The 13051-nt window shown below is 53.4% G+C and overlaps 3 protein-coding genes across 3 annotated transcripts; all 3 read right to left on the bottom strand.

The window, feature by feature from the left end:
- Nucleotides 1-117: 117 nt before the first annotated feature.
- On the bottom strand, nt 118-628 carry ColSpa_03940 (protein yippee-like 1; the record flags this gene model as incomplete). The annotated part of the gene is made up of 2 exons (XM_049270152.1): nt 118-351; nt 530-628. 2 exons carry the CDS (start codon nt 626-628, stop codon nt 118-120), a joined length of 333 nt encoding a protein of 110 aa, XP_049126109.1.
- Nucleotides 629-1688: 1060 nt separating this feature from the next.
- Nucleotides 1689-3602, bottom strand: ColSpa_03939 (ferric/cupric reductase transmembrane component B; the record flags this gene model as incomplete). The annotated part of the gene is made up of 3 exons (XM_049270151.1): nt 1689-2750; nt 2807-3028; nt 3135-3602. 3 exons carry the CDS (start codon nt 3600-3602, stop codon nt 1689-1691), a joined length of 1752 nt encoding a protein of 583 aa, XP_049126108.1.
- Nucleotides 3603-10154: 6552 nt separating this feature from the next.
- ColSpa_03938 (uncharacterized protein) lies at nt 10155-11402 on the bottom strand (the record flags this gene model as incomplete). Its single annotated transcript, XM_049270150.1, has 1 exon — nt 10155-11402. The coding sequence occupies one exon, from the start codon at nt 11400-11402 to the stop codon at nt 10155-10157; it is 1248 nt and encodes a 415-aa protein (XP_049126107.1).
- Nucleotides 11403-13051: the final 1649 nt, after the last annotated feature.

Genomic DNA, 13051 nt, shown 5'->3' with positions numbered 1-13051 from the left:
ACGAACAGAAAAGCAAAGGAAAGGTATAGGTCGTAATAGACCACTCATACTCCCAAGAGGAGAAGTATGTGCAAGTTGTCGCCTTCTCCTTCCTAGCCTTTGGTTGCCGGGGCGCCCTCAGGTAACGTTGCAGAGCAATTCCGCCTCGAGAATGAACTTGCCCTCCTTGTACTTCTCCGTGGCTTCGTACGCTTTATCGTACTTCCAACCAACCGTCTCCTTGCACTGCTTGCAGGTGATGTCCCGGACAATATGGCGTCCCGTCGTCATGTTGCGCTCGCTAGGCTCGCCCGTCTCGATGTTCACGACACTGTTAAACAAATACGCTTTGCCATGCTGTCCTCGAAAGTTCTAGTGGGGAGGGAGGGGAACAAGTATGTTAGCCAAAGCAGGAACAAAGACCAGCGGTAAAGCGTCACCTTTGCCTTCAAGGTGGACAACATTGTGCTCGAAAGAGAAGAGGAACGCCCCTGCAAGAGAAGGAGAAGAGAGGAAGGGAATGACAGAGACAGGAGGGGTAGAGACCTACCCGGCTGATGATATCCTCGTGGTTTGCCAGATGCGCCTTGCAGGTCTTGCAGCCGTAGACCTTGCTGCTATTCAGGTATGTGTTGTATGCTAAGCCCATGATGTTCTAGGCCTCCCCCTCGAGGAGGCAGAGAAATAATAATGGGAGGGAGGAAAGGGTCGGTCGAATGGTAAGGGAGGACCGGTCGTTGGGACGGTGTTTGTTTTCGAGCTCTATTGGAACTCGCTGGGCGCCTGGGCGTGGATAGCTCGCCTTTTTTTGTCTCTCTCGTGGCACTCGATGTCTGCAGTTCCAGTCTAGAGAAAGGCGAAGGGGGCGAAGTAGAGTGGGAAAGGTCGTCAAATGGATGGAGCCTTCTGGTCCGCTGCAGCGCGACTGGGAAGTCGTAAGAGGGAAGGCGGGAGGTGCGGGGGCTCGGTTGCAGGGTGACAGGTGAGGTAATGCAAGGTATGCGAAGTAATTGATGGTGAGGTAAGGTAGTGCAAGCCGAAGCGGTAAGATGGTAAGGCGCCCTGCTAGCAATCGCCAGTCTTGCCGGCGTCAGATGTTAGGAACGTCCTAATCCACCTGTATGACCACGGGGCAGGGGCGTCAAGCACTGGATCGAACGGGACAACAGCTCACGGTTCAGAACAAAAGCTTCACCGGGACTGATTACCAGAGAATAGTGGAGAGGTGAATGTAGGCTGGTTGCTTTTCGGACTGTGAGATAAAACCTATAATAACAGAAGTCAGAATCCAAAGGCGCCAAGCTACGGATGGGGTGCCGCGGCCTGGAATGTCTCGCTGATAAGGATAAGGCTCAGGACGGGGACAGGGGTTTGGGCACCGAGTGAGTGCCTGGTGACCTTCAGTGCCGCGTGAGTGACGTATCTGAGCTGCTTACCCCGCTAATTCTCTTAACTACATGAATCATGTATCTACACAGTGCTACGGTTTAAAACAATTCCCTATATTTACATTGAACAGTATCCAGGCCTGCGGGTGCGTCCAACCTTCCGTCTCGAGATGCCTCCAATTTCCCCGACAGACCTTGGTTTAGGTCTCCCCTATAGTGGGCTTGCTATCATTCAGTGCCCGCTTAGCACATGAGCATCGCCGTGACAAACTCATGGCTCCCAGCCGGGCCACAGTTCTCTCCATCTATACCATCCATCTCTTACCACGAAAAGGCCTCCTCGTTGAAATCGATAGCTGAGTCATGCTGGCGGTCACGGACGGCGCGGCGTACCTCGTCACTAAGAGCACCAGGACCGCACACACTGATGCCCATGGTACCGACCTGCGACTCCTGCTCGGCCTTGATGAGCGTCTCAATGTTGGGACGACCGGGGAACATCTGAACTGTAGACGAAGGGCTGTGAATCTCCTTGGTGGAGCGCGGTCGACTGACGAAGAGCATGATGCGGAGAATATCCCTACGCTTCTCCATGGCCAGAATCTCCGTCATCCAGGGACGAATCCATTCGAGATGCTCCGGGCTCTGGATGGTCCACACAAGAATTACCTTCCTGGCGGCAACCGTCCCGTTGGCGTAACCAGCAACGAGATCACGCACGTGGGGGACTTGGTGAGTGATACCAACGCCGCCAGCGAAAAGCATAACTGTACCATAGGAGCGCATGCTGTGCAGGCCACCGTACGGGCCCTCCAACATACAAGTGATCGACATCTTGCCCTCAGGGCAGGCAGACGCCTTGCGGTACAGCGTGTCGGTCATGCCAGTTCGGGCGCGCATGACGAAAGACATGGTAGTCTTCCGCATGGCAAGGATGTCCTCACGATTGAGGGAAGCCTTCTCGGCCAGGGGATCCTCGGCTTCTTCACTCCACGCGACGGAAAAGGGGTGAGACTGCAAAAGACTGATGGAAGGCATGTACACATAGGCGTGCTGACCAGGCCCAAATGTCCAAGGACGAGCCATCGTCACTGTGACACGGCAGGCGTTACCGGGAAGGGCCTCAACCAGGGCCTTGCTGCCTCCGTGTCCCACGTTGCCGTAGAAGACACGAGCGGCGCGAAAGACACGGTCACTCGCCCAGAAGATGACAACAGGCCACATGTACACAAGCTGAGGCAAAGCCTTCATCTGCAAGTGGTACCAAACTCCGACGACAGCTGTGATGGCCAGGAGGATGTGGAGAAACTTGAACGTCTCATAGAACGCGTGCCTGATGGGGCTCGATGCCTGAATGCCAATGGCGACGAAGGCACAAGTGGCCTGTTGTCTTTGTAAGCTGCCGTTTCATTCCATGTCGGCGAATACCGAAAACTTACAACAAAGCCAAAAAGCAAAAAGGGGACCGTGGTGGCGGACTTGATCGCAGCTGCCCAGCTTGCACTGTTGGCAGTATTGGCCATCCATGCGAGGGTGTGAGCGAGTGCCTCAAGAATAACAATGCGACCAAACCAACGGTGCAGCAGGTTAAAAGTGTCAAATGAAATGCCAAGCATCTGGATCAGAGGGTTATTGCGCCCAGGCATCAAGAATAGGGGGATCTAATCTCAGTTAGTTTTGGAATAATAGTCTATTTGGCCTATTCTCGGGCGAGAACGGTCTTGTGCAGTCTGTTCCTTTGAGCGGATCAGTCGAGGTATGACGCACCATATTGACGACGGCCAAGGTGCCGGTTCGGTTTCGAAGCTGCTGAGCGGCGGCGCTGAAAGAGCCAGCGAATGGGATGTTGATGACGCAGAAAGCGACATTGGTAGCGAAGTAGCCAGCGAGGAACAGCAGCTGAAGACGACTAGGTAGGGTACCGACATTGACAGCGGAGCTGAGCTGAATCTCGCGGTTGTGACGCTTGCTGAGGACCGGGGCATAGAGAACGTTCCTCTTCATCCAGGACACCTTGGAGTCGGACTGGGCAAAATATCGCTGGTTGTCGTTGTTCAGGCAGGCGACGGTACGAACATACTTGACGATGACGGTCCAGATTCTCCAGATAATGACAGCAGCTGAGACGCTGGCGCAGATGTAGAACAGATAGTTGGAGAGAGCCTTGTTTTCCAAGGCAGCATTGATGGCGGCTTGTTGCTGCTCAGGAGACTTTGTTGCGCCTCCACCAGCCATGATGATGTATGTGTTGATCAAAGTCCGCAGACGACTATCAGCAAGTAAGATGGATTTTTTGAGTAGTCGTTGTAGTGAGGCGTTCTGGTTCCAGTATAATCTAAACGTTGCCCAGCAAGTCGAGTTTCTAGTATCGGAAATAGGAAGAGAGCGTAGGACGTTTGCGAGTTGTCGAGGACGAGTCGTCGGCAGCGCAGGATTCGTAGCAAGAGCAACCAGGACAGTCGGTTAGACAATACGTCGTTTGGTTGGACTTTTGGAAATATCTCGAAACCGGCACGATAGGTACTTCCAAAAACAAACGAAAATAGGTAGGCCGAAAGAGAGGGTCGAAGGGTGCAGTCAATGCAAGGGAATAAAGACGACAGCAGGCAAGGGAAAACAGACGTCCTCCTTTGGTTGACACGTTACTTGAGCCTGCGCCTTGCGAGGGGAGAAGGTTAAGGAAGGGAAGGACAAGAAGAGAATAGATGGCCGTTGAGGGAGGAGAGAGAAGGGAAGCACTACAGATGAAGAGAGGGAAGTAAGACTAGTAAATGAGCGAGAGAAGCCAGTGATGTAAGTACCCGGCAGTGATTTTCTTAGTACGGGTACAATAATCTGGGGCCGCACAAGGCAAAAGGGAATATTGCTTAGTCGACACCCAGGCCGAGTTGGCACGTTCCAGGATCCTCTTTCTCGAGTGACTACCTAGAGCGAGACAAAGTCTCGAGGGGGTGAGGGGTGTGTTCCTGTGGCGTGTGGGTGTGAGTGGAGGCATGAGAACTGGCACGACCCAGTTTGACAAGGACTAAAACACCACTTTCCACTACCTGAGAGGATACCGGTTTCCGCTAATGTGGGTGTCCCCAGACAGATAGATGGAAAGGATGTGTCCCCCTGCTAGGTACCCTAAGGCCAGTCATGGAGTATAGCAGGACCTGAGTACGTAGAGGAGGGTGGACGTTCCGCTTGTCTGCCTGACGAGGTGAAGACAACGATGAGTAAAAGACAGCCTCGACAGAAGTGCCAGTCCTCCCAGAAGGTCTACAGAGAAGTCAGAACTCGAGCGCGGGTCAGGTTGAGACGAGATGCGGCGTCCTGGGATATGCAGGGCAGAGGCAAAGGCAAATGCAGAGAGGCATGGCATGGCTGAGTAGGCAGGGACGCAGCGCATGTTGACAAGCAAACAGGGTTGAAGTCGGCAAAGGCGTCCGAATTCGTACGCGGCATCCGTACGGCAGTTGAGAGGGGAAGGATCGGGCACTGAGCAGAGCGCTGATCGCTGAACAGAACTGAGCAGAAGGCCGGACGGACGGACTAACGCCCTGGTCACTAACCAACATAATGATGCCATCAATCAGCAAGGCCCCTGGCGCGCCCCTTTGTGCCTCCCTCTACCAGCCGAGATGGGAGGATGCCGGGGAAAGAAGAGTCGAAGGGACTGGACTGGGCAGCTCTCGCCTTACCCGAGTGGCTTGAATGGGATTGAGGAAGACGGGACGGCATCAAGGGCTTGAGAGTGGACGACAGTTCTCAGAGCAGGGGCCGCGGTTTGAAGACAGACGGCAGGGATCAGGGCACCGCCTAAGTCTCTACGCAAGACCAAGGAGCGACGACGCAGGGGCACAGCACACGCTCAGAACCTGTCCGAGAGGGTACGAGAGTCACGCACTTGCGTTACGTATTCGCACTCTTCTCAGCCTTTCCAAGACTTTTTTGACGGGCCAGTGGCATTGCACAAGGCTCAGCATTATACCTGGATCAATCCATTGCTTCTTCTTAGTGTCCTTGTTTCTTTTTAATGTGCTTTATTTTTTCTCCAAGTCCAGTCCATAACTCTCTCAACTCCATGCTAGTGTCGGGCTGCACTGGCCAGCCTGTGCTGGTGTTTCTTTTTTTGTGATTGACTTTCCCCTTGCCTTTACCACGAAGCGCAGGGAAGATCGACGACTTCTTTTCAGGGTCAGATCATTGGCAGCTAATCCTGGCCAAGGCCGGCGGTTGCGAAGCTGATTGGCTGTGGTTGCAAGCCGTACCTTGCAGCCGGCGCCATCCAGGGGCAAACGCCAGGCTTGGAGGCGGCCTTTTGCACTGGGCCAACCACCATCGCACAGCATCAGCAACGCGGCACCCCTATAGTACGCCTGAGAGATAGTGACTCTGGTATGATGTGCTCGCACTGCATTTACTAAGGCAGAGAGTTAATTACCTTAGCTTGAGATGTTCTGCTTCGCCCTCAGCCCAGGACCCAAGTCCGACTAGGAGTCGCTCCACGATGTCACACTCGCGAGGGGAACAACATGATACGGAAGGTACACGGCAAACGTCATGTACAACTGCGACGTCAACTGAGTCTTTTACAAGACCCAAATACACAAGACACGATGAAAAAGGGGACATGGCCTGGTTTCCCTCGTACCGGTCATGTCTGTCGACGCAACCTGCCATATGCTTTGACATTGGCGATACAATTCTGGCTTCAGTGGCCACGACAGTCAGTGGAAGATACCTGTGAGAATGTCAGGATTTTCCAGCGCAAGTTCTGTTCGGTGGCGGGGATGTGGAGGCCCCATTTTCCTGGAGCTCTGAAACAAGCCACGTCCGCCTTTGCGGCTGCACTAGTGCCAGCCGCCTAATAGAAGGAGGGGCTGGTGGGGTATGCTACAATGAACTACTGCCGTAACCAAACGGCCACTGGATGCCACGCTGCGTTGCGCGGTACGTACTGCGGGAAACAGCCATCTTCCAATGGAATGGGTGCGCTTCCTCCTCGGCTCGACATGATTACCCTCCATCATTCATTGATGGCGCTGATGTTATGACAGCATCCACGCGCGGCCAAAGCCAGTGCCGTTTCGGTCATGTCACAACAGGGAAGCACCAGCCGAGGGCCGCATGGCTCCAAACCCAGAAACGGGAACGTGGACAGAAACGAACAAATCCGATATCCAGCAAGGCACTGCGCACCCACGCCTACGAGATAAGGCGCCAAGAGAGACCATTCATCAATCATAATTCGATACCCGTAGACGTGGTATGTGTCTCGTCTTCGTCCATCGTCCATGCTCTTTTCGTCTGGTCTTCTGACACCGACCCAGGCGCCAGATCACTGCACAGCATCGTCACTCTTTCGAACAACTTTCGAACAAAACGGCCAAAACCCTCTGCGGCCCACATTACGCCCCTTTTGAAGCAACCAGACCCGATCTTGCTCGGCTACACTTGACCATCTGTGACGTGCCCCGTCGGGGATGAATTTAGTGATACTACGGGAGAGTGGGGGTTGATGCACGACGAAAATCAACGAAACCCTCTTCCCCAAGGGTTGTCGAAGCAGGGGAGCGACGGTCACCTTCGTACCGCCTGCCGAAGTGGCGGCGCCTTATTGTTGGGGCCGATGCGAGATGCGAGCAAACATTCTCGAGCAAGCTGTGATCTCATCGATCACTGAACAGACCGACGCAGGGAATCCTCAGGTCGAGTGACACAGATCCTCCGGCCCGCTGAGATGTTTGCTGTATCCCGTAAGCCACGCTGGACTGTACAACCGACAGGTCGTATTCCACTGAAGGTATTTATTTTCTTTGGGAGTTCGTGCTAGACGTCCATGTCACGATGTTCATGACTGTATACCTCGTGTCTTCGTCATCACTTGGTTCCTGATTCTGACTGCGACTGCAAGCCTACGTGGGCAGCGCCGAGTGATTCGATGCACTGCCCAGGATGGGCCCATTCAATACGGAACACGGCATGGACCTTGATCGAACCCAAGGTTATTGATTAGCTGCCTCCTTCTGTTTAGAAGCGAATATCTTTCCCCGCCACCCCCCTCCCCCTTCCTCTTACTTTCTTACCCCAGGAATGAAGCGACATGCGTGTAAGAGTACCGTTACTGATGTCGCAAATGTAATCAGCCATTGTACCATTACAGCCAGGAAGTTTGACCGTGCTACAACGACAGTATTCACTTGGTCGTCCGAGCAGAATCCTCCAATCAAGGCCTTCCCAGCAGCATTGTGCCTAGGTCCTCTGTGGGCGTTCGAATTACAGTTACTTGCTTTTTCTTCGTCTCAGTCACGCCAGTCTTTGGGTTGCCAACCCATTCGGAATCTGGCCGGAGACAGCTGGTCTATGCCTTTTTCTGTGTCGATCTATCGGTCAATTCGGGGAGATCCCAAAACAAGTTGCGCAGACACGAGACGCTCGAGTTTTCCCACATTTTGGGATGACGGTGTTTCAACTCAACGGGCAAAGGCAGGGTCGACGGGCACGGGATAACTTACGTCGGAATCGCTGCCAAGTCTACTTGACCCTGGCCCGCGCGGGCATTGACTCGGACGACATCAACACAATGAAAATAGACGTATGTTTTTCCGTCATACAAAAGAGTGTCCCAAGAAGCCCAACAGCCCTTCAGTGCAGATTGGATTTGTTGTTCTTTGATCTTCATTGGGCGACACCCAGGTGACGAAGCAATGGGTGACTTGCAGATCGCACTCTTCTCACGGTCCTTTGGTCGTCGTCAATCGGACCGCATTCTAAGACTGCACACGGCGCCGAGAAAGAGGCTTTCATGACTTCCCCAAACCCAACTGCTGTTCAGCTCCGTTTCCTTCTTTGACATCCACATGTAAACAGGCCGACAGTCCGTCCATCTCATCGTGTTATCGCGGCGATCCACCCATCCATCTCGCGGTTCCAAACGTGCTCGCTGTCGAAAGTCCGTCGGGGGTTTCAATGCAACCGCCGCGAGCAGCATGCGACTCGCCGTGCGCGGAATACATTGCGAATAGAGTGCAGCGTCGCGGACGTCGGGCTGACCAAAGCCACCATAATCCTCGGTTACAGCCCCTCGCGATCCATTCCCCGACATCAGACCATGTTACGTTGTGCTCGGCCGGCTTGAGCACTTCGTGTGTTGCTGTCAGTCACTGTCTGCCAATGCTTGGCCATAGAGAATCACTGGGCCGACTTCTGCGTAGTGTAGTATAGTATACCCACCGCATCTCCGTGACCGCCTGTCCCTACGTAGACCTGGGCCCTTGTCTTTGATAGGGGTGCTTCCATTCTTGGTGTTGACCCGGTCATTATCGTATTGGGATGCGGATGCCTACTTTCCCACCACCACTCACGCTCGCTGTCGCAGGGGTTGGCCTGTTTGGCTTGGGTCGACACGGCTGAAGAGTGATACCATGTACCTACACTAATTACTCGCCCCGTGTGCATTTCTCTTGAGGCTGAGATGGTTGGAGGGTCAGAGTCGTGGGTTTGGCTCTGCTGGATTTACCCGGGTGGATCTCCAAAGGCTCTTCGGTACAATCAGCTCTATTGTCAAAAGAGGTGACAGTAAAGCCTTATGGATAATCTCCAGATGGAGAGAAGATAGAGGAGAACCAGTAGACTTTAGGCGTGTCCTGGCCAGCGGTTTCTCTCCTCTGTGTACATAGTGTAGGTTTCTGTACCCTTGAGCTTCTGTTACTCTAGTCAAGGCGATCGACGACGTTGGTCCTTGATTGGGAAACCTTTCCAATCCTCGTTTCCCAGAACACAGCTCGGCCGAGAACTGTTGGTCAAGGTACACATATTCGTGGGCAACCGTTGCAAGTCCAGAATCACGGACTATGAGCCCAATTTTCCCTTCCGGCAGCCCGTCAGGCCCGCTGGTGTTCTCCATCGGTGGCCGATGCATGGTCAATCCGGTCCAAGAAGACTTTTGGTGCATTTGTTTTGTCATTATTTGCCTCGAAACCAACACCAATCGAAGAGGTTCAGGCCAGCGGTATGAACCAAGCCCCAGGTCAGTTGCAGTTCGAAGTTGGTTTTGCAATCTGCTGTCGGAGATAACGTCCAATGCATCTGACCGCGTTGAGTTGACCCGAACGATGGACCGGACAGGTTCCTCTCTTGTGTTTACTAAGTAGTTGTGCCGAGTATCTGCCTTCGGTCGCAGTCGTTTCTTTGTCGTCGGTTATCTAGAATGCGACCCGTCCATATCCCGATATGTCATCGCTACCAATCAGGCCGGTGCATTGGACAAAACTTGTCGCCGTGACAGTACACGCATCAAATCCCCGCTCACCGGGACAGCTCTAAACCTTCCTTACCGCGGTGCACCCTTCCTCTCATCCACCGTTGAGTATCGCATTGCCTTTTGCTCGTTGAGCCCATCAGTGCTGCAGGTTTGAGGAAGAGGCTCCAGAATCTTCCCCGGCCCGTTAGTGTTTCGTCCGCCTATTTATCCACACACACCTGCCCGCTCTACGAATCCAATGTCTTACCTATACTACACGCGGCCGCTGGCGTGCTGCACGGGAATAAAAGAGGTAACGGATAAGCAAAACTGGAGTTGGATGATTGGCCACGAAAAGGCAACAAGAAACGATAACATCTGCGTTGTGAGATCCACATCCATGTCAACCCTACGCTATGTTCCCAGTCGCAACTCCACTGGCCGACAAGGAGTTGAAACGCGGTTTGAATATCGGTTTGGGCCCTGGTTGAGTCGCAGCGACTCGTTTGGAGGGTTCGTCAGACTGAAATGAGCCATTCATCTACATGTTGCGATCCTCATTACAATCCCAACTCGTCTTCGTCGCCGTGGCCAGTAGGGTTGCCTCTACTACACAACTCAGCCAAAACCATGCGAGGTCCTGTCTCGCTGCTTCGGGTAACCCGTCGGCACCGGTTCCGTAGTCCAATTCCTATGACCTTGCTTCCTAACCGGGACTTGTCTGGAGCCTGAGGCTGATTTTCCTGGCACATGCTGAGCTCGTCGATGCCTTCCATGGTTGCCCGCACGTCCCCAGACTTGCTGCCATGATTCCCTTCTTGCGCTTTCCGCCTTCTCCCCGCCAGTCGTCGGTCCACTTGGTTGCCGTCCGGCTCGCTCACCGTTTGGGCTATTGCAACTAAGGGTCCGGTTTCGTCGGCAGCTCCCGCTGTCGTTGCCAATCCGGGTCGGGCCAGTTGGACATCCACTTTGTCATCTCTACGCCTGCTGCTTCGGCGAGGCACCGCAACCTCCGCTTGTGCAATAACATTCTGCCGTCTTGCTACCGGACTGACGGCAATCCACTCGCTGATGCCTTCTTCCCATCGAAAGCCTGCGAATAAGGCCTCTTCTGAGACGCTGTGTGAGATGACAGCGCGATCCTTTCCAATCAAGGCTCCTGTCATAGTCTCTGCAAATACAAGATCTCGCAGGTCGTCGGTCTTCTGGGCTAGGCAAAAGGCGCCCTCGGCTCGCAGCGTTGCAAAATTTGGTGTTCCAAGTTGGTCCACGAGCTTGCAGAGTTCGGCAAAGTACTGGCTAGACGGCTGAGCCGTAGCTCTGCCGCAACTATGAGCAATCGAGCAGGTGAGGGCAACGGCAACATCAAGGAGCGGGCCACTCTTCCCACCTGTGCCTGATGTTCTTCGCTGGCCAAAGCTAACTTCGAGGCTTTCGATGGCAGTCTCGAGTTGTGTCGCGCTATCGTGAGCTGGACCGGGGGACGACGAGAAGAAAATTGCCAGTAATAGGGGATAAGCTGCCTCCCTACTTGCGCGCTGGCTTCTTACCAGCTCCAGTGCTTGGTAGAATATCTGCAACACCACTCTCTGTGTTCTGCTCCACCGCACTGACTTCCTGCTAGTCGTGGCGTCCCCGAAACCATGCGAGATCATAGCCATGGCCGACAAGGCACCGAGGACACTCATCAAAGTGACCTTGCTGGCGTCATGCCCCAAGCTGATCTCTGGTGTGCGCCTCTTTCGCTTCGGGAATGTGCTGGTACACAAAGCTGCAAGTCCGGTGGACGCAAATCGAGTCGCAGACATATTCGCTTTCTGCTCGATTATTGCAGATGCTGTCATAGTCCACAAGAACCCAAAAGCTTTCGTTGAAACTGCGTCGGGGGAAAGGCGTCCGCTGAGCAACAAAGAAGCAAATGAATCGAGTAAATGAGACTCAACGATGGGATTGTCCGCAAGGCTCGTTAACGAGGCCAGTAACTGACCTCTTATCTTGCTCCCGGACGGGTTGGCACCTTCTGGCGGTTCGTGATGAGAAAGATAAAGTAGTGCCATGGCAAGTTCGGCCGTTTCGTTGGGGCAGTTTATAGCCCTGCAATGGTCGATGATGATGTGTATGAAGGTGAAGTCCAGAAGGCCTTCTGAGATGATCTCCCTCAACAGGTGAATGGAGTGTGCCCTCAAGACTATTCGAAGATGGCTCCAGCCGTTGCCAGCACCGCCGAGACTCTCCAATTCGTCGTAAACCCGAAGTGAGTAGCTCATCTGCTTGATGGAAGATACCGGTCCGTGGTTTTCTGCCCTAGATCTTTCCCAAGCTTCAATCTCCGCCGCACATTGAGGTACTTTCTGTAGACACATTGACAAGAGTGACTTCTTGCCGACTGGTCTGTCCTCAAGCATGGTTGAGCGCAGCAGCGCATCCAAATCATGGAGGATGCCTTCGTATAGTTGGTATCTAGATGGACGGAACGAACGTCTCAAACGTTCCAGTTCATTCAACGAAGATTCTAGAGGACCGCGTTTGCTCGCTCTCGGAACCACGCAGAAGCCTTCCGTCTCCTCACAATATGATAGATCGGATGAGGTTGTTATCGTCGTGTCGGGTCTGACCTTGCGCAAGATCGGAGTCGACACATCGGGTACACCCGAAGCCGATGAACTAGCCCGTTGATGGCGGCCGCTCTGGGCGCGAAGAGGACCTTTTGACGCTGAACGGACTTCATCTGTGAACACCCCAGTGGGTGATCTCCTGGAGTATGTTCGGCGAGGGCGTTTTCTCTGACCTTCGGAATCACCCTTGTCGTAGGACGTCCTCGCTTTTTTCACCGTCCGGTGATGGTGCGCTCCGTCAGAGTCGCCGGTCTCACACATATCTTGTCCTAGACCGGGCTTCTCCGTCAACGCAAGTTTTCGCAGGGCGGTGATCCGAGACTGGAGAGGGCGCAAAAGTCGGCGACATCTCGAAGAAGTCCAAAATAAGCCAGATTGATCCAGCTGGCGCAATTCGTCTGCTCCTCGCCGGGCCCAAAATCCTTGGCTGATTGGGCAGTTGTCCATTACCATCTCAGGCAAGTATGAATTACAACTGCAGCAAACAAAAAGTATGTTCTAGTGCTACCGCATGAAATAAGATGTCGTATATTTTGGATTTGATACACGAGACCGAGGCGTCGAAGAACTAGGGCAGGCGACTGAGGCTGAAGTGACGGGGAGTTTGTGTATGGGTATCGCGATAGTGCTAGCTCAGTGTCGAATCACAGCAGTTTGTTAGTAGCAAATGCTAGTAAAGATGACAGCCAAAAATGAATTTCAAGCAAGATAAGCTTAGGGTATCATTGTTCGAGAAGTAGAGCGTACTTAGCAACGTCAAAATGCAAAGTGTAGTGAAGTCGAAAAAGGATGCGACGCTTCATTCGGTTCATCACATTGCATGTTTACTTGTTACCTAATCG

The sequence above is a fragment of the Colletotrichum spaethianum genome (assembly GCF_022836535.1).
Source record: "Colletotrichum spaethianum MAFF 239500 DNA, contig08, whole genome shotgun sequence".
Classification (NCBI taxonomy): Eukaryota; Fungi; Ascomycota; class Sordariomycetes; order Glomerellales; family Glomerellaceae; genus Colletotrichum; species Colletotrichum spaethianum.
The sequence above is the reverse complement of the archived record's forward strand: the minus strand, read 5'-3'. Positions and strand labels throughout refer to the sequence as shown.